Source organism: Chrysemys picta, chromosome 1, assembly GCF_011386835.1.
Source record: "Chrysemys picta bellii isolate R12L10 chromosome 1, ASM1138683v2, whole genome shotgun sequence".
NCBI classification, from domain to species: domain Eukaryota; kingdom Metazoa; phylum Chordata; order Testudines; family Emydidae; genus Chrysemys; species Chrysemys picta.
Window position 1 is genome coordinate 347,043,506 of NC_088791.1, and position 21,452 is coordinate 347,064,957.

General features: G+C 54.9%; 1 protein-coding gene across 1 annotated transcript in view; it reads right to left on the reverse strand.

Moving 5' to 3' along the window:
* The window catches only part of PDE2A (phosphodiesterase 2A), a 373,783-nt gene extending 358,006 nt beyond the window's left edge, over nucleotides 1-15,777 (reverse strand). The window contains exon 1 of the mRNA XM_065596463.1: nucleotides 15,603-15,777. Coding sequence (XP_065452535.1) covers nucleotides 15,603-15,670 — 68 coding nt within the window. The 5' untranslated portion in view covers nucleotides 15,671-15,777. The remainder of the gene's footprint in view (nucleotides 1-15,602) is intronic.
* Between the last annotated feature and the right edge of the window lie 5,675 nt (nucleotides 15,778-21,452).

Here is a 21,452-nt window from a genome sequence, read left to right on the forward strand (position 1 = left end):
ATGCCTACCCCGTGCTCCAGGTGGATGAATTACTAGACGGGCTGGGCGAAGCTCGGTACATCACCACCTTAGACTTAAAGGGGTATTGGCAGATCCCACTCACACCAGAATCGCAAGGAAAAAAAAAAAGTGCACAGCTCCAGCAGAGCGAAACCTAAAGGCTCTGATGCAGCTGCCCAAAGGGGCCCTCCGTGAGGAAAAGGAGGACCCTCCGCAGAGACAAGCAGAGAGGGAAGTATCCTGAGGTCCTGGACAGTGGCGACTCCCTCTTGCTTTCTTGGGATTTGGATTTTCCCACCAGGCGAAGGCCTTGGACTGAGGTGACCTCAGGGGGAGACAAGAGGAAGAGGCCCAGGGAGGACAGCCTTAAGTAGTCTTGGTTGCCAGGTTACTGGTAGCTAAAAGGGCCCTGGATCGGAGCCTGGTAGAGTGGGAGGGCCTGGACTCCCCTCCCCACAATCCCCTTGGCATTCTGGGATTGTGGCCGTGACCACTAGGCCGTGCTTCCCAACCAGACCCTGAGTGGAGACCATTACACCATCCCTTCAGTGGACATGGAGAACAATTGATCACCATCCTCCTTATAATAGTCCTAAACTAACGATCTGAAGCATCGCACCCAGAACTGGATGCAGTTCTCCAGCTGAAACCTCACCCTAGCAGAGCAGGACAATTACCCAATGTCTTATACACGAAACTCCTGGTAGTACATGCCAGAATGATATTAGCCTTTTTAACAAGTGCATCACCTTGTTGATTCATGTTCAATTTGTGACCCACGCTAACCCCCAGATCCTTTCCCACAGCACTACCACCTAGCCAGTTATTCCCTATTGTGTAGTTCTGCTTTTGATTTTTCCATCCTAACTTAGTGCTTTGCACTTGTCTTTATTGAATTTCATCTTGCTGATTTCAGACCAATTTGCCAAGGTTGTTTTGGACTCTAACCCTGTCCTCCAAAGGGCTGGCAACCCCTCCCAACTTGGTGTCACCTGCAAATTTTATAAACTCTCTCCACTCCATTATCCAAGTCATTAATGAAAATATTGAATCGCACCAGCCCCAGGACTGACCCCTGCAGGTCCCCACTAGATACGCCCTCCCGTTTGACAGCGAACCATTGATAACCACTCTTTGACTACGGTCTTTCAACCAGTTGTGCACCCGCCTTATAGTAATTTCATCTAGACCACATTTCCCTGGGCTGCTTCGGTGGCCTGTGTCCAAAGCCTTGCTAAAACATAAACTATCCACATCTTCCCCGGGCCCGGCTGGTGCCCGCCACCCTTGCAGATGGTACACCCTGCTAGCTAGAGCTCTGTGACTCCCGATTCAAGTGACCCTGGGTGAAAACAAGCATTCCCGCTGCTCTGAGAATTACCTTTCCACACACGCAACAGAGCCAAATCCATTTTCCTGGGGCTGCCCACACATCCAGGTATAATTAGTGCCACTTAACCCGAAGCATTACCTAAGTTTTACGATCAGGGGCCAGGTACACAGCAGCTACTGGCAGTGGAGGGCGGGGGGGGAGGGGGGCGGAAGAGAGGTTGTGGGGTGGAAATGCAGCTAGTTTGATCAAACAATACCATGGAAGCTAATGAGACTGAGTCCCTAATTACCCTGTAGTTAACGCAGTGTACGGTTCCACCATAGGAGTCAGCTGTAGCACGATAGAAAGAACAAATAGGTTTTGAGTTAAAGCCGTGTGGTCGATGCGCCATGACCCAGCCGTTGACCGTGGCCCATTTCAGTGGAAGTTAGGAGCCTAAATACCTTGGAGGACTTGAACCTGTCTCCTTTTCCTTCTAAGGTGGGACTCCCCCCTGTGGCGCCTCCTGCTGGTCATCTCTGGAAATTAGCATTTCCAACCTCCAGAGCGCCCTCTGCAGGCTGGTGTCCCACTGCCGCTTGGCCCCCGTGTCCCTCCCAGGACTCCCATGCCCCGTTATATGGGGTGCTGCCCCCTAGAAATACCCCTGCAGTCTCAGGGTCTCCCCACCCAGGGGAACCCCCAACCCTCTATCCCCACCTCGCCTCAGTCGTAGGCTACTGCCAGTCACCAACTAGCCCCCGCTCCCTGGGGCAGACTGCAGTATAAGCCCCTCATCACAGGCAAGGGGGGGTTGGACCTGCTGCCTTCCTCTGCAACCCAGTGCCTCTATGGGGCCTTGGACAAGGCCCTGCAGCCTGGGGAGTTGCCAGTCTGGAGTTCCCCAGCCCCTATGGCCTTTCCCCAGCCCTGCCTCACTCTAGGTACCCTGAGCTTCCCAGCAGCCAGCCCCCCCTCTCTCTGAAAACAGAGAGAGACTGTCTGCTCCCTGGTCAACTGCCCTTTTATAAGGGCCAGCTGTGGCTACTTCCCCAATCAGCCCAGGTTTTCCCCTACCACAGCCCTCTCCCAGGGCTGTTCTAAGCCTTTCAGGGCAGGAGCGGGGTAACCACCCCGCTACACAAGGGTCCTTGTCCAGGTGGGCTCTGGAACTTAACAGCACCAAACTCTGGGGAGCACCTGGAATTCGAACCTGGATCGGGATCAAGATTTTCCTAGTGGCCCCTATCCTGGCTCCCAGCGCTCCTGATATGAGCCTCGGTTATTAGACGCGACAGCTCCTCTTGCCGTGGGCTGGTGGTTAAAGCGCTAGACTGGACCTCCCAAGAGCTGGGTTCTGCTACCACAGACGCTTTGTGGAACGCTGGGCAAAACACAAAGAGCCGAGTTTTCAAGTCCTCAGAGGCCACAATTGGAGCCAGATTTTCAACAGAGCTCGTGTCCCCTTGTGCTGAGCTCCTGTGGAAATCTGGCGGCTTATTTTGGTGCCTAAAAGGGGGGCTGAGCAATTCTGAAAATCCTGGCCTCTAATTATTCTTTGCCTCGGTTTCCCCATCTCCAAAACGGGTGCAATTGCCCTCCCCTACCTCGCAGGGGTGTTGGGAGGATAAACCCATGAATATACGTAGGATACTCAGAGCAATGGGGGCCACCTGACAGTAAAGAGAAATCAGGCCAGCTCCGTGGCACAGGTGACAACCATCAATTTCCCCTGAACGAGCCAATGAACATGCTTCCTTCAGGTCAGGAGGGAGCCCAAGTCCCCTGGCTCCCAATCCAAAGTTGGGCACATGGGTGAGATCCGATGATTTGTCCCCCCGATCTTCAAGTTAGCAACACTAAGGCCTTGTTCTTTAAAGGGAAACGTGTGCGTCTCTTGCTACAGTAGACTGTGAATTGCAGGCGAGGTGCTGAGCGGTGAGGAGCCAATAGATGATTTTATAGAGAACGGGTCTCTAAGGAGTTCTGCAGGATTTCAGAGCTCATTGTCTAGACTCCTCATTTGAAAATAAAAATGAGCTAGGGATGTGCACTAAGCAGCCATCCATCTACAAACCCTAATCACCTTGGGGCTACCCCAAGGAGCTTGTTAAATGCACCTGTTGTCCATAGGGGGCCCATCAAACTAACCCTGTCGGCCTGGATGATGTTAAAAACTCCTCCCGTGCGATGCTGTTGGGTGATGCTCACGGGACTCGGTGTGGGAGATTTTCATCGCCGTGGGGAGAAACAAACCCAGAGCAGAGAGGTCAGAACACAGCTTGGGGTTTTCGGCCCCCTGTCTGCTCTTGCATCAGATTGAAACTCCTTGTGGCTGGCCTCAAAGCTGTACAGAACTCTGCCCCCTCCTACTTCTCCTCTCCTCCCTCTGTTGCCTCTTCTCCTCCGATACCCCCAGCTTTGTCTGCTCGCGCAGCAGCTTTCTCACACAGTCACCCCCGCTTCTTCCGCGGGCCCTCCACAATGCACAGTGCTACTGACCTGAGCTTGTCCACACAGCCCCTACCCTGTCCACACTTCAGTCCTCTTAAAGACCCTTAAAGCCCCGCTGCCTGCCATGGGTCAAGGTGACTTGCGCCTACATTCCCCATCCCCCAACCTCCGTCTGTGCCTAGATTGTGTGAGTGCCTTGACTTAAGGACCTGACCATCCCTTCTTGCGTCGTTAGCAAGCCGCCGGCACAGGGTGTGTGAGGAAAGATGGCCCAGCGATTCTTGCTCTAGACTAGGACTTGGGAGACCTGCCTTCCGTTCCTTGCTGTCCCCTAGACTTCCTGTGTGACCACTTCGCAGGGCTGTTGTCAGGCTAACTACATTAACGATAGGGACACTGCAGCGATGGGGGCCAGAGAGGTACCACAGAGAGATGCTGTTGTATGTAAATACTGGATGCTTGTACTCCAGTCCCTACTAAGCTGACGGCCCATTGTGCTAGGCGCTGCACAAACCGCTTGTGAGGGCCAGTCCCTGCCCCAAAGAGCTGGCAGGCTGAACACACACGACAGAATTGTGATCCCCCTTTCCCTGACGAGGCCCAGCGAGATGAAGTGATTTGCCGAAGGCCGTGCAGAGAACCTGTGGTGAAGGTGGGAGGCCAGCTCTGCAGGCCGGTGCCATCACCCCATCCCCAGCCTGTCCAGGACTTCCTACGTTTCTCAGGCTATCTCCCTCTGGTGGCTGATCTGCAAAGAAGATAACAGCCTACTACTACTGTCAGCGGACCTTCCATCCAGTGGTACTGAAGCTGCAGGCTCTGGGTTTTACCCGCCCTGCTGGCACCTCCATAGACACCACGCAGCCACCGGAGAGGGACAGAGTACATGGGCTAACAATTCACGGGCAGTGCAGGTCAGCCAGCAGCGTTCCCTGCCCCTGCTGCAGCCAGTGTCCGCCCTGGGACATTTGGACTATGCCCTCCCGCTCTCTACGCAAAGGAGAGGTGGAGTATGGGTCTGATCTTGAAAGGTCCCTCAGCTCCCAATGAAGATGACGTAAATCAAAGGGCGCTCAGCCCCACGGAGGAGGTTCCCATCGCCTGTCAGGCCCTGTGCTCACTGTCTCTTATTTCAGAGATCGTCTGTCCCACATCCTCCATTCCGCACAGCGTTGGAGTACGTGCTGCCTCCGTCCCTATCCAGCAAAGCACATCTGCGCCAGCCGTTCTCAACCGGGGCCAGCGAACGAGGGCAGCGCACGGGCGGCGACAGTGCCAAGACAGTGTCTTGCCGAGCGTCACTGATAATAAAATAATTAGGCAACGAGTCGTCGCTCGGCTTGAATAAGGAGATTAAAGCCTTTTCTGAAGTCGGCATCCCCCTTAACTGCTGGATGTGTCCTGCATGCCGCGATTTTTTATTTAACAGCTACTTACATTCCCCCCCACTCCCTCCCGCTTCTTCCACTTAAAAGGACGTTGCCGCCGTGAAGTTTTCAATAGTGTTTAGAACACATTCATCGCAGCCACGCAGCAAGACCTGACACCAGAATCGGTCTGTTTCATGTATCAGCGGGGTACGTATATGGCCTTCACTGGCGCACGGCGTTGCGGAATCCTTCATGCAGGTAGACTCGCAACTCCCCCGGGAGTTAAAGAAGGGCTATTGTCCTGCATTGGACAGTTGGGAAACTGAGGCACGGACTACTAAGGCCATGTCTACACTGCAGCTAGGGGTCTAATTTACAGCTCGGGTACAGGTACCCAGTGCTAGCTCAGATCATAGCAGGGTAGCCATGTCTGCATGGGCCGTCCATCCCAGTACACCCCCAGGCAGGATTGCACCCAGCACCGCTAGCCCATGCCGCTGCTCTTTTTAGCTCAATCGGCGCGAGCACAGGTCTGTTTAGTAAAGTGGAAATTACAGCCCCGGCAGGTGTGTTTAGACGTCCCTTGAATGCTTTGCCCAGAATCTGGGCAATCGAATCCTGGCCACCCAAGTCCTCAACTACCACCCTGCCCATGGCAGCTTCACTCCTGTCTAGTCCTGCTTCTGTTTGGGGGGCTTGAGTAGGGTGGGTGCTCTGCAGGGGGTGAATTTTACCCCTATTTATGGAGAATTTTACCCCTATTTATCCAACTGCTCTGGATCTCCAGAGGGGGTCTGTGACAGAGCCAAGATTTAAATCCCGATCTCCTACGACCCAGTCCAGAGCCTGGAGACCATACCACCAGCTCCCCTTTAGTTGTCAGTCTTGTGGATCCCCCGAAACCATCTCCCCACCTGTGCCTCCCGCCTGCGTCCATCCGGCGACTAGAAAATGTAATTCTGTGACAAGCCCCATGACTAATCCCATGTGAGCAGTTTGTTTGCAACTGGCCTCATTTCCTTGATCTAATCCTTGCGTTTCTCTTGCCTTGGGCCGGTGCCGGCAAAAGCGCTGCTGTGTTGTTGTTTAAATTAAACGTGTCAGACTCCATGGGGTCTGTGGTTCTGATAACCATCTACGCGGGGCACAAGGAGGGGGGCAGAAGCAAGGAAGAAGGGGAATTGCTCTGGGTTGGTAAAGGAGGGTAGCTAAGCCTGCTGCCCGAATGAAATGAGGCCACAGAGAACTTGGCTAGGGAGCTGACCCTGACCCACAGGTCTGAATGCAACCAGCCCAGAAGGTGGGGAAAACTTTGGATTTAGACAATCTCGTTCTTGATTCAGACTTCACAGTTCAGGTCTATTTCTGTAAAGGAAGCATTGCCTAATGGTGAGATCTGTCAACTAAGGACTTTCTATGCTGTGTTGCAGATGTCTAATAAACCCTCCTCCTGCTTTTCTACCGCGAGCTCAGAATCACTCCAGATTAAGGAAGGTGGGGGTGCATTGCTCCCTTTGGTGTCTCCCTCAAGCGTCCAATCCAGGTGCACTCCCTGCAGGGAGCTCAGGGGGTGAAGCAGGGGAGCTTAGGGTGATCAGATGTCTTGATTTTATAGGGACAGTCCTGATATTTGGGGCTTTTTCTTATATAGGCTCCTATTACCCCCCCAGCTCCTGGCCCGATTTTTCACCCTTGCTGTCTGGTCACCCTAGGGGTGCTGAAGGCTCCGAGGATCGGTCCCGGGAGGTGGGGAAGCCAAGGAGCTCACCCCAGCGAGAGAGTGTGACCCTACGGGGGCTGACGCACTGAAGGGTTCCTCCCAGGCACTGTTCCAGAGCCGTTCAAGAGCACCAGACCTGTGGCTCCAAAGAGGATGGCTTAAACGCTGAAGCATCAAGGTTTCTATCCCTTCTAGCTATTTTGTAAACCTTGCTAACATAGCTGTGGATGTTCGGATTATCCGTACAAACGTCCAATCCTCTTTTTGGTGTGTTTTTTTAAGACTCCCACTAAGCTCTGGGCCTCAGTGATCTCTTGTGGCTGGGAGTTGTGCACTGTGGCGTAGAGGAGCTGGACCACCGCTGATTTTAAGAGGAATACCGGGATCCATATCAGGTGTGTAGGCCAACCCCTTAGCACTCTCTCTGCATGTAGGCCTAGTGGAAGGTGCACTAGACTGGGACTCAGGAGACCTGGGGTCTATTCCTGGCTTGGCCACTAGCTGCTCGGTGAGCTAAGGCGCCTCTCTGTGCCTCAGTTTCCCCATCTGCAAAATGGGGATAATGAGGCGACCCTCCTTTGTAAATGCTTTGAGATCTCTGGATGAAAAGTGTTATATAAATCCTAGATATTATTATAGCTGCTGCTACCTCCCAGATCGGCACTGGAAAGTCGTCGAGTGGCCAGAGCCACATGCAGCCTGGGTTTGGGAGAAGTACGTGCCACTGGATTCGGCCCCTGGCTTAGAACAGCGCAAGAAAAATAAAACTCTTAAGCAGTCTTAGCATTTCAACTGCTCAATATAAATAACTCCTCGGTGTCTTCTGAGTCACCCAGCTGAAAAGTACAAGCTAATAACTAACTCTTTAAGGGTCGCTGACGATAGGCCGCAGAGTACTTCCTTGCTAAGGCTTCGGGTTGAGTCATAGTGACATAGTGAAGCCGGCCTAAGCCCTGGTGTAGACACTGCTAGAACAACAGAAGAACCCCTTCCGTCGCTGTAGTGAGCGCTTGTGCTGCAGGTATGCCGCTGCAGTGTTTCGAGTGGAGACGAGACTAGAAGAAAAGATAATCCCTGCCCCAAGGAGCTTCTGGTCTAATTAGACAAGTTAAAGGGGAAACTGAGGCACGTGGACGGGCAGTGACTTGCCCAAGGTCACCCACCAGGTCAGAGCAATAGACAGCCCCCTAGCCTGGTGTTTGTTATCGTGTATTTAGGATGAGATACCACAATGTCAATATAAGAATCTAGCCAGGTAGAAATGGACGGCAGTGGAATGCTGAGATCCGCAGTGGCATGAACTATTTCTCCCTAGATATTCATTCTGTGCTTTGTCCATCGCCGTACGGGATCTGTTTGAAACAGTTCCTAAAGAAGCTGGCTTTTCGGTGAGAGGTGAGGTATGAAATTACTGCAACATTTTAGCACAGAGCCCCACCAGTCTGAGAACACGCATAAGCGGCAGCATTTCAGCTGTAGCTCGGATCTTTTCCCTTATCTCCGATTTCTCAGCCATGTGTTCACAGTCAGAACTAGATGGGTGTATCGGAGGAGACGTGTTGCTCTGTTTCATTTCGTTGCCGGCAGGTCTCCCGCTTCCTCGGCTGGTGCCCTACCCTGCCTCCCATAACCGGGGTGTGCGCCTGTGTCCTTTATCTGGGGAATTGCTCCAGCACTTGCAGGGACATGGGCTCCACACTGTTTAAACCTGAGCTCAAGAGGCGAAATTTTGGATCTGGATTTCCAACACCCCAAAGCACCTAGATCCAGGGTTTTGGTTCAACCTGTTTGAAATTAGGGGGCTGTTGCCTGGAATGAGAACAAAGAACACCCCCAAATTTAAGAGGCTAAGGGGCTGTCCAGACCCATTCTGATTTTCCATCCCTAATTCCCACAAAACTAGTATCCTGTGATCCGATGCACAGTGTCCAGTGTTTTGTCCGGTCTCTCTTTAAGTAGCCCCGTCCCTGCTTCGCTTGGGCTAACAGACACACTTCTCTTTCCTTTGCTGATGTAGCAGCATCAGCCGTCACGGCCCTGGTGGGGAAAGTGATTCACTGAACTCCCTCCCCCTTTCAGATGAGCAGCCCCATCCATTAAGTAGCACAGCTCAGCGCTTTGCAGGGCAGGGCTAGACTGCTAGAGAGTCCCAGGACGGCTTCCTCCACGCTCCGGCGTGCCCATGTTTCTGGCTAACGACCAGCTCAGCTATCAGGAAGCCACGTGGGAGCTGGGAAAGAGACAGGCAGAAATCTAGCAATAGTGAAAGAGCGAGAGTAGAGGGGAGAGACTGGCTCGAGAAACCTTGGGCATTCCTGGAAATGCATTTAGATCATTCATTGCTTCCCAGGAAAAAAAATCCCCCGGGGTGGTTTGACGTCCCAAGCCACATGCTCACAAAACGGTTCCCAGCAAAAGTCAACAGCAAGGTTTGAAACCTGGGCACTCAGCACCAAAGCACTGCCCTCCACCACTTGAGCTAAAGGAGCAGCTCCGTCAGCAACCAGCAGTAGTAGGCTGTTGCTCTCTTATGGAACAGCAACTAGCTGGGGAACGTGACATGCACTTTGCGTTCACCTTATGTTTACACCACGGATGCTGCCCTGTGCTGGGAAGGAGGCAGCCACATAATTTCCTACCAGTTCATCCAGGGGAAGGGTCAATTTTGGCTCAGGTGGTAAAGCTCCCCTCCCTGTTTGGGTGTTGGCCGCAGGGTATAGTCATGCAGTCAGGGTGTAGACCAATGGAGCAGAGCCCATACTAACTGACAGCATCTGCTGCAGTGTCTGGCCAGCAGCCAGCAGACACAATGGGATTAATTCCTTTAACAGCCTACATTTGATTATTCTTCTGATTATTTGTTAGTTGCAAGGCGCCAACAATGTGCTCAGGGTTGTACCGGAGACATAAGCGATACCACATATCTAGGTGGATCCCTGTATCTAATACTGAAGGATCTGAGAAAGGACCTAGTGTAGCTTTCCTAGGCATAAGAGACTTTACAGTTGGCTGCATCCAGGGCTGGAAGCAAGCACCGTGTCTCTCGCTGGAAAGATGGACAGCTCCCTTTTCCAATGGTATCAGCTCTCACTCCTAGCCCTGCAGGGTGGTGACAAATCAGAAGAGGCCTTTACCAGCCAGCATCATTTAGAACACCCCTGAGGCTGCTCTAAGTAACACCAGAGGCTGGATCATCCCTTGGCACCCCTGGGGATTGAGAAGGGGGTGACAATAGGCTTTGGAGCGCTACATCGGTCCCTCAGTTTGCTGACTCCCACCTTTCCGCTGAGGCAAACAACACAGACTGCACAAACAAACAGACAGCACTAAGCTGTGCAAAATGCCCCACTGGGCCAATCCTGCCCCGGCAGGGAGGTGGCGCTAGAGAGGTCTCTGCCTAGGAGCTCTCTGCCAAGGGCGAGGGCCTCGGAAGGGAAGTTGATTTAGGATGTCTCTCCCAGCACAGGACAGAGGACAGTTCTGCTCCAGATCCCCTCGGGAAGTGCCAAGCTGCCATTCAATGAGCATCGTCTTACAGCCCAGCTAAAGAGTGGAACCGTGTGACCCAGTCTGGCTGGAGCTCTCTGCCACGTGCTGAGCCCGACATTAATTGACAGGCTCCCCTGAGTTCAAAGGCTGCCTGGATAATAATGCACCGTGCGGCGTCCCGCTCGCTCACGCCGTATGAAAGCCAGGGCTGGCGTTAGGGGGTAGCAAGTGGGCAATTGCCTGGGGCCCCATGCCACAGGGGCCCCCACAAAGCTACATTGCTCAGGCTTCGGCTTCAGCCCCGGGTGGCAGAGCTTGGAGACCTGGGCTTCAGCCCCAAGCGGCGGGGGTTCAGGTTTCTGCCCTGGGCCCCAGCAAGTCTAATGCTGGCCCTGCTTGGCGGCCCCCCTGAAACCTGCTCGCAGCCCCCCAGTGGGCCCATGGTTGAGAACCACTGCGGTAGTGTATACACAGCTCTTGATTGACAGGCCCTCGCCCCCCAGGCTCTGGGGAAAGTAGGAGGTGTTTGCAACATGAAACCTCATTAAGGCGCTGGGCTCTGGAGTACAGGGCAGGGCGTCACAAGTGCTTTCTAGAGTAACCCAAAGAACTCCAAAAGGGGAAAACATGGTTTTAATTCTAGATACATAGGGTCAAATTGGGCTCTGTATCTTGGATGTCCATATAGAGTAACTCCACTGAACGCAATGGAGCTACTCCAGACTGGCACCAGGGTAAATGACGGCAGAGGCTGTATAATCTCTTAGGGGATGAAATTCACTCACTGGGCCTTGCTCTCAGGGAGGCAGGGTGGCACAGTGGTTAGAGCACTAACTTAGGACTTGAGAGATCTGGATTCAGTTGCTGCCATGTGCTTCTTGCATGATATTAGGCAAATCACTTAGTCTCGCTGTGCCTCAGTTTCCCATCTGTGCAATGGGGATAACAGCCCTGCCCTGCCTCCCAGGGGGAGGAGAAAGACATTAATGACTGAGGTGTTCAGCCACGGCACTGATCAGGCCCGCGGAACTACCATAGTTGGGCTGCAACCAACAACCTCATCTGAGCACTCTCCCAGCCTTCATAGCAATCCCCCCCACACACACTTCAATAATGATGTGTCCCCAACTCGAGCGCCCTCCGAGGCACTACCTGAACTCCAGTTCAGCTAGACTGAGTGGTCCTCCCCAGAGACAGGTGTACAGCGGCAAAGTCTGTGGGGCCGGTTCTCCGAGGCTGTTACCTTGTGTGACCGCTTCACCTGGGCTAAGGGAGGGTAAAACCCTACCCCATCAGAACAGTGGCACTGCCAGGCCACGGGGGAGTCAGGCTCCCTGCCCCGTTACTGCCCACGAGGCTGGAGAAGGGAGGCTGCTTTACTACAAAGAACCCCCCAGACAAATCATTTGTCCTTCAGAGGGTCATTGTGCCAGATCTGCAGACTAACTGGGCTAATTAACCCTCAGATGAGTGGCTGATTCTCCATCACTGGACGTCTTTAAAGCAAGACCGGGCATCTTTCTTATAGCTCTGCTCCAGCTGAGTCAGAAGCCGTTAGGCTTGTCGCCGGGGTGATGGTCTCTGGCCGTGGCGGTGCAAGAGGTCAGAGTAGACGGCACAATGTCCCTTTTTTGCCTTCAAATCCATGAATCTGTTCCTTCGGTGGGATCCTCCTGGTGTCTGGTGCTACTCAGTATGAATAAATGAATCTGGGTGTGGCAGCCAGGAGAACTGAGTGCTAACCCAGATCCTGCCACTGTCTTGCTGTGCGGCCTTGAGCAAGTCACTTAACTTCTTCGCCTCCATTTATAGGGCTGTATTGAGCTGAGCCCACAGGTGAATGCTTTGAGAGAGCTGCTCACCGTCTCCAGTCCTTCCCCACAATCTTCCCCAGCCAAGGAGGACACCAAGCTAACGCCTCAGGTACTAGCCCTGTACCTGTCTGCGTATGGCAGCTGTGCCTCAATCCAGCCCTGTTTTACTAATGATCATTAATACATGGAAGCCTCCATTTTTCTCCCCCCCCCCACCATTTCTTTGCCCAGCATCGGCTCCATCATATAGGCTTTGTCTGTGGGACCCCATCCGCCAGCACTAACAACCGTCCATAGCACTCTCCAGGTGAGAGATCCAAGGCTTTGTGATCGTTCTGGCTGGCATGACTTGCCAGAGTCAGGAGCCCTGACTTCTGGGCCTGTGCTCTAAGCCCTCCGTCGGGCAGCACATCATGCCACTGAGATGCCCTCACGAGGACTGGTGGCATCACACGATCCAGCACCGGGCCAGAAGCTGTGCCTGCGGTTGTAGTGTAGAGAGATGCTGCTAGACAGGAGATGCGAGTTCTAGTCCTAGCTCTGCCACTGACTTGCCAGGCGACCTTGGGCAGGGCACGTCATCTCCCCGTGCCTCAGTTTCCCCATCAGAAGCATGGGGGTGCTGACATTTGCCTCTCTTTCTGATACTCTTTGAGATCTATGGACAGGTTGTTCCTGCCCTGCAGAGGGAGAAGAGGGCTCCTGGAGTGCAGGGAGCAGGAGGAATGCACCAGCTCTTGAGATACTCATCCATGGCCCTGTGCAACTATGGAGTTGGAGTGGGTGTGCCTGGCACCGTTGCCTGTCCATGGGGAAGAAGACTCACTCCCATTCATGTGGTGGCTACTGCACTGACAGGCCTGTGTCCAATAGCTCCTGGGAAGAGGGCTGGCTGTGGGTCGGGCAGGCCCGCCCGGGGAGCTCACAGGCTGGCTGTGGGTCGGGCAGGCCCACCCGGGGAGCTCACAGGCTGGCTGTGGGTCGGGCAGGCCCGCCCGGGGAGCTCACAGGCTGGCTGTGGGTCGGGCAGGCCCGCCCGGGGAGCTCACAGGCTGGCTGTGGGTCGGGCAGGCCCGCCCGGGGAGCTCACAGGCTGGCTGTGGGTCGGGCAGGCCCACCCGGGGAGCTCACAGCAGAGGCAGCACAAATCCAGGCAGCGCTCTGTGCTGCTCAAAGAGGGGTGCTCCATCCGCTACCCATGCCCATCACCCTGTGTTCTGCCACAAAGGGGGTGATCAGGATCCCGGCCTCGGGCTCTGCCCTGAAGGCCTGGGGGTGAATGGGGTGGACCAGCTGGGCACGGAGCAAGCCCCCGGCTCTCTCCTAGCGGGAGCGCTTCGCTGCTGGCCGCAGCAGGCGGCTCACAAGCCATGCCCCAGAAGGAGCCAGGGAGCTGGGAAGCAGCTGCACTCGGAACTTCCCCCCCGCCGCTGCAGAGCCCTCGCCTCCTCGCCTCCAGCTGGGCTGGACTTGCTACAACTGGAGCTGGTGCCCACGTGTAAATGACAGCACAGGGGCTGCCGGCTGCACACCGCGGCGGGGTGGTTAAAGCCGCTCGGGTCCCACAGCTCCCCGGGCACTGCTCCAAGAGCCGGGCTCGCTGGGAGCAGCACCCCGCTCCTGCTGCTTGCTTTCAGATGCAAATCGGCTCTTGGGTAAGAGGGGAGCTGTGGCTTCTTGCAACACGCGGCAGTTTCACTTCTCAGTTGCAACAGCGGTGAGACCTAGCAACGACCCTTTCCCCGGGGCGCGCTGGTGGGTGGGCATGAAAGATGTCAGCCACCAGAGAATCAGGGGAATGGCTGGACAAATAACTCCCCCCCCCGGGGGGAAAATCATAACTCTGCCTGGCACCAGAGCCAGCGGGTTTAAAACAATGGCAACAAGCAGATCTTGAGCGGGCCTCGCAGCATGGGCTGAGATTGTTCAGCTATTGTCTGAACACGGGTGACTTACACGGGCAAACAAAGGAACCCAAACATGGCACTGTGTCCCTGCTGAGCGCACAGTCCCCTCCCCTTGGCACCAGGCGGGACGCTCACTGCCTTCTCCTGGCAGACTGCCGCGGAGAGACAGCCCGAGGATCCGGCAGGCCCTCCACTGATCCTGACCCGGCCATGGCAGGGTGAAACAGGCGACGAGCCTCCTCCCTGGCTGCACAGGAGCGGCCTTGCAAACAGCGGGGACACAGATCAGCGTTCGCGTCCCACTCCCGGTCAGTACCGGGCCCAGGCCGAGGAAGCTAATGATCCAACCCGCGGACCAAATTCGGTGATGAATCCGGCTCACGTGCCACCTGAGGCACGTTGCACAGATGCTAAGAAGACTGCAAACAGTTCGGATACGACTGACCGTGCCTGCCTCTGAGCCTTCCCTGTGGGAAACGCTCCACACACCCGGCCAAGTGCCCCCCGAGGTTCCTCCGGGGGAGTCACAGGAGGGGTGACTAGAATCCAGATGCAGAACTCAGCCCCTCCTAGGAAGGGAGCTGCCTGGTACAACTGGACCGGTGTCAGCATTCCTATAGCTTGGAAACTACAGTGGTACAAGGAGAGTTGTAATTGCCAGTGCAAAGTCTATCCACACACACACACACACACACACACACACAGCCCTTTACAAAACGAGCCCAACATTTCTTTAACTGCTCCCTGGGAAACAGCTCACCCATGTGCCCGCACAGGCAGGGCTGCCCAGAGGGTTCAGGGGGCCTGGGGCAAAGCAATTTTGGGGGCCCCTTCCATAAAAAAAGGTTGCAATACTATAGAATACTATATTCTCATGGGGGCTCCTGCGGGGCCCGGGGCCTGGGGCAAATTGCCCCACTTGCCCCCCCCCCCCGGAGGCCCTGCGCACAGGGCTGCACTACCCTGGCTTCCACGCCGTGCCCATGCAACCCCTTCCCTCCTTCCACACCAGGGGGATTTGCAAACGGCAAGACTAAAGCAACTGAAGGGAAACTGAGGCAGCAGGCAACCAGAGGGCATCTCGCCCTGCTGCGCTCCCAGCTGTTGTTTGAAGGCCTGAGCGAGCAGCCCAGAAAACAAGCCCCCTGGATCTGCTCCATCCCACGTCCCCACCCGGTCCGGCCGTGTCAGGGGGCAGTGCCCACTGTGGAAATACCAAGCCCTGGCTCCGGCGTCCCCATGCCCAGCAGGCAGCAGCCACCGCCGCAGCTAGGCCAGGTGTGCGGCGCAAGGGGTGGGCAGGGGTTGGCCAGTCCCCCAGGGGAGCCGGCCCCAGTCGCTGGGTCTCTCTCCTTTATTTCTTACCCTCTCTCCCGGCTCGGAGACAGGAAGAACTTTTTCCTCCTTCCCTCCCTCCCGCTCGGTTTCATTCTCTGTCTCCTCTGCTCCGTTCGCTGGCTCCTCTCCCCTTCCCTCGCTTTCCCCCTTCCCTCCAGCGCCCCCCGGGCTAGAACCCCCGGCGCGCCGGGCACTCACATGTCAGACGCGGCCGGCTGGTAGGGCTGGCTCCGGCAGAGGATGGAGTGGCCGCAAGCTTGGCCCATCTCTCCTCATCCTCTCGCCAGCCCGGCCAGATGCAGGCGAGGGCTAAGGATGCTGCTGGCCAGAGGTCCCGGCGCCCTTCTCTCTCCCGGCTCGCCGCGGCTGCGGCTGCTCCCGGAGCCGGCTCGGGGGAGGGTGTCTGAGGACTGGAGCCGTAACCGAGCCTAATGCAGCTCGCTGGAGCAGGCAGGGTGGGCGGGTGCCGCGAGGGAGCATGTGTGAGCGAGCGAGCGAGCGAGAAACACCCGCTCGGGCTGACCCGCGGCGGAGCCGCTCCACGCCCGCGGGCCCTGCAGCGCCCGGGCAGGGGGCTGGAGCCAGGTGCGAGTCCCGGCGGGCGGAGGGGGCCGGGCTCTCGGCCGCAAAGGGCTGGGGTGGAGTTTGCTGATTGCCCCGGGGCTGGGCGGGGGGTCTCCGGGCCGGCGGGCGGCTGGGGGAGAAGCCTTTGTTCAACTCGGACTAACTCCAGCCACCCCGGGCAACAGCAAGGGGTGTGTGTGTGTGTGTGTGTGTGTGTGTGTGTGTGTGTGTGTGTGTGTGTGTGTGTGTGTGTGTGTGTGAAAAATCTACACACACACTTGGCCAGATCCTCCACTGGTGTCAATCAGTGTGTGTGTGTGTGTGTGTGTGTGTAAAATCCACAGGCACACACTGTGCCAGATCCTCAGCTGGTGTCAAGGTGTGTGTGTGTGTGTGTGTGTGTGTGTGTGTGTGTGTGTGTGTGTGTGTGTGTGAAAAATCCACAGGCACACGCTGGGCCAGATCCTCAGCTGATGTCAAGGTGTGTGTGTGTGTGTGTGTGTGTGTGTGTGTGTGTGTGTGTGTGTGTGTGTGTGTGAAAAATCCACAGGCACATGCTGGGCCAGATCCTCAGCTGATGTCAAGGTGTGTGTGTGTGTGTGTAAGTAAAATCCACAGGCACACACTGTGCCAGATCCTCAGCTGGTGTCAAGGTGTGTGTGTGTGTGTGTGTGTGTGTGTGTGTGTGTGTGTGTGTGTGTGTGTGTGTAAAATCTACACACACACTTGGCCAGATCCTCTGCTGGTGTCAGTCTGGGAAGGGTGTGTCTGTGTGTGAAATCTACATGCGCACGCTGGGCCAGATCCTCCGTGGGTGTCAGTCCGGGGAGGGTGTGTCTGTGTGTGAAATCTACATGCACACGCTGGGCCAGATCCTCCGCGGGTGTCAGTCAGGGGAGGGTGTGCTGTTGTGATCAGCCTCGCTCCAGTGACTCCAGCAAAGCTCTATTTGACACCAGCGGAACGACACTGACTGACACCCGCTGAGAATCTGGCCCGACAGCTCCCAATGTGCAGTGACTGCACTCCAGCCTTGGCAAGTCCCCATCTCTTCTCCACTCGCCCTGGTTATTTCTCAGGGGGTCCCTCCTCTCCATCCCCTCCCTCATCTCCCCTCTGCTCTCGCTCACCTTCTCATCTCAGTTCACCATGGGCATCGCCTCCCCACTCTGTACCCCCGCTGTCCCCTGCCCGCTCCCTTGCCTGCTCTGCTTTGGGCCCTGCTCTGTCGTTAATTGCCGTCAGGAGCGAGCCAGTCGATACGGGTGCCGTTATTCTGCTGCTGAAATGGCTCGGGCTATTATTAGCCGGGTGCATGTTAGTAATTTAATTCATGTGGTTTGGGGAGCCTGGCTGCATTGTTACGGCAGGCAGAAAGGAGCTGGGTGTGTAATCCCTGAGCCTGAGCATGCAGTGGGGGGGCTGGGGACACTGCAGGACCAGGGGGCCCAAACTGAGCCGGCTTCGGCGTCTGTAGTCACCACCCCAGGTGGAGTTCTATGGATTTCCGCGCTGGAGCCGAGCCAGCCTCGAGCCATCTCCCCTGCCTGCCTGGCACGCAGAGATTTATACCTAGTGCCCTGGCGCATGGTGACGGTCACTGGGCCAAATTAACCCTGGAGAAAACTCCACTGGCTTCCACTGCTGGCTTTGTGATCACTGGTCCTGATCGGCTAAGAATAGTGCCTGTCCTACTAGTTCTGTTCCCCCGTTCCCCCCACACATCCTGCTGTTCGTCTCATCCATCTGCCGTGCCTTGTCTTATAGCATCCGTCTACGCTGCAGTCAGAGGTGTGATTGCAGCACATGCTATACACCAGCTAGCTGGAGTAACCATAGCAAGTGAGGCCGCGGCGGCTATACAAAGCTACTCGGGACCTGGGTGCTCCTACACACAGCGCCGTGAAACCATGTGTGTCAGAACTGGAAGCAGCCTTCCGAGAGAGCGTGTGCAGGTGAGACCTGCCCCTCCTCCCCCAGCGGGCGGACAGGCCGGCTACCTGGGTTCCACTGGACGAGCCGGCTATCTGCAACTTGATGATGGCTGTGATCTCGTCCTGCTGTTTTCTCATCTCTTGTTCGTCCACCTGCCGAGAGGAGAGAAGGCCAGAGTGATCGAACCCTCCGCAGCCCGGCAGCAAAAAGGCCAGATGGACAGCTTCACGTGGGGCCCAGCTCTGGGAGGATATGAGCCTCTCCCATCAGTTCCTGGCCTCCTGCCCGTCACTGAGCTGTGCTGGTCCGGAGTCACCAACCTGCCCAGCTCCATGGACAAGGAAAGGCATTCAAGCACCTCTGCCGAATCCGTGCTTCTCCCCACCTGCTCCGATGTCCTCAAAGCTGCCACGGGTTCACGGCTATTGTTACTCATGCTAGTTAGATCAAAGCTAGTTTGGGTATAGCACCTCTGATCACTGTGTAGACATACCCTTAGACTGCAAGCTCTTTGGGGTAGGCACTGTCATTTACTGTAGTTTTGTACAGCGCCTAGCACACCATGGCCACTGCTGGCTGGCCTCTAGGCTCTACCATAATCTAAAGGTTAAATCACAACCACAGATGTCAGTAATTTGCCGTTGGTAATCTAGGGGATGGTGGACAAGATTCTGCTCCCAGGTAAGACTGGTGAGACTCCAACATAAAATCCACAGGGGCCTGACCCTTAGCTGATATAAACCGGTGCAGCTCTGTGGAGTTACAATGATTTGCATCGGCTGAGGTTTTTGGCCCGTTGACTTCAGCGGAGTCGCTCCACTTTTACACCTGTGAAACCGGCACCTGTTAACAATTCTAGCGATGGTTAGAGTCACTTGGTGAGCCTGCTTTTCCTCTATTTTTAAACTGGATTTTGCTCCTTGGGCCTGATTCTCAGCCCCATGAAGGCCCCTTTACCCTGCTAGAGTGATCACAGAATTTTAGAAATGTAGGACGGGAAGGGACCTTGCGAGATCACCTAGTCCTGTCCCCTGCACGGAGGCAGGGCTACGTATCATCTAGACCAATGCTCTTCATTATTTTTGAAGTGGGGCAACTTTGGCAAACAATCTTCCATGTGAGAGCCACATCTTCCATGTGAGAGCCACATCAACCCGACACATTCGGTTGAACACTCCGAGTTCTTTGTTGGTTGATATGGTAATATTACCGTTATTGGTAATATTGCTTGGGGTGCAGGAGGGAGTATGGGGTACTGGCTCTGGGAGGGGGCTCAGGGTTGGGGCTTGGGGTGCAGGAGCGGGTGAGGGGTGCAAGTTCTGGGAGGGAGTTTGTGTGCAGGAGGGGACTTCAGTCTGGGTCAGAGTGTTCGGTTGCAGGAGAGGGTGTGGGGTATGGGCTCTGGGTGGGGGCTCAGGGCCGGAGCAAGGGCTTGGGGTGCAGGAGGGAGTATTGAGGGCTGGCCCTGGGAGGGCGCTCAGGGCTGGGGCAGGAGCTTGCGGTGCAGAAGTGGGTATTGAGGGCTGGCTCTGGGAGGGTGCTCAGGGCTGGAGCAGGGGCTTGGGGTGCAGGAGGGGTTATGGGGGACTGGCTCTGGGAGGCTGCAGGTTGGGTGGTAGAAGAGCTATTCAGAACCTGCCCACTGAAGGGGGCGGCACTTACTTCGGGCAGCCCCTTCAATGCAGGCACCGCCCCCGCAACTCCCATTGGCCACAGTTCCCCGTTCCCAGCCAATAGGAGCTGTGGGGGCGGTGATTACAGGCAGGAGCAGTGTGTGGAGACCTCTGCTCCCCCGCTTACCCCCAAGGCCACAGGGCCGCGCTGGCCGCATCCGGGAGCGGCGTGGGGCTGGGACAGGCAGGGAGCCTGCCTTAGCTGCAGCCCCACTGCGCCAATGGAGAGCACAATCGCTTAGGGTCCAGGGGAGCCACCACCGGCTCACAGGCCTTGCAGTGAGGAACACGGATCTAGTCCATCCCGGACAGGTGTTTGTGTAACCCAGCGATACTCAGACTGAGCCTCGTGAGTCACAAGTGGCTCTTTAATGTGTCTCCTGCGGCTCTTCGCAACACATCATATTAAAACACTGTGGTTTAATTATTAACCAATCTAAGTTATTATCCAATCAGAATGCTTTTACTAGGTTATTAATCAAATGCAGTTGATAAAATAATAATACCTGATCAGTCATTTTGCTGGGAGAATAATATATATATAAATAGTTAATGAAACAATGAATTCACACGGCCGTGACTCTTTTGGGCAATGTTGATCGCTAAGTTGGCTCCTGAACTACTGAGGTCTGAGTATCGCTGGTCGAATCTGATCTTAAAAACCTCCAGAGATGGAGATTCCACAACCTCCCTAGGCAATTTATTCCAGTGTTTAACCACCCTGACAGTTAGGAAGTTTTTCCCAATGTCCAGCCTAGACCTCCCTCGCCATAATTTAACCCCATTGCTTCTTGTCCTGTCCTCAGTGGTGTCAAGGCAGCTCACTGTAAATGAGAATTGAGATTCTTCGTCTTCTGTGTTGCTACTCTCAGTTCAGACTGTTTGTGATGTTATTGACACAAACTGGGACCGTATAGATCACGGTTGCAACCAAGGTCCTGTAGTGGCACCAAATCTTGTATAAAGGGGGTCAAAGGAGGTGTCTATGAGGAGGTTATGGTTGGCTGGTTATGATTATGCTATCTGAATGCATGTATCATTTTTGTATTTAAAGTTATAAGTATTGGCTCCATACTGCCTGTAGTTCAAACTTGTGCTATGCTTCTGGGTGAGACCCCAGACAATGTGGCATCAGCTCTGCCTAGCCTGCTGGATGGCCCATTAAGGACCATCAGTTATACAACTGACCCGTTGAGAGAAGGCAGAGACACCTTGTGACTCAGCAAGGCATGCAGGGACATGCCTATGGGCAGAACGCTAAGGTTTTTCTGTGCCATGTGCTGGACAGCTTGTCTTTGGGACAAAGAAAGCGGAGGCCACATGGTAAGAGACTAAAAGGCTGTTGTATCTCCTCCATCTTGTCTTCAGTCCTACTTCTGACCTCTGGAGGAACCTTGCTGCAAACTGAAGCTCTGAACAAAGGACTGAGGACCCATCCCAGCGGGGGATGTATTCCAGAGACTGGATTTGAACCTGCAGTATATTTCATCACTGCTACAGGCCTGAACCAAGAACTTTACCATTACTGTATGTAATTGATTCCATTTAACCAATTCTAGCTCTCATCTATATTTTTTCTTTTTATGAATAAACCTTTAGATTTTAGATTCTAAAGGACTGGCAACAGCGTGATTTTTGGGTAAGATCTGATTTGTATATTGACCTGGGTCTGGGGTTTGGTCCTTTGGGATTGGGAGAACCATTTTTCTTTTACTCTGGGGTATTGGTTTTTTTAACCATTCATCCCCATAACCAGTGGCACTGGTGGTGATACTGGGAAACTGGAGTATCTAAGGAAATTGCTTGTATGACTTATGCTTAGCCAGTGGGGTAAAACCAAAGTCCTCTCTGTCTGGCTGGTTGGGTTTGCCTTAGA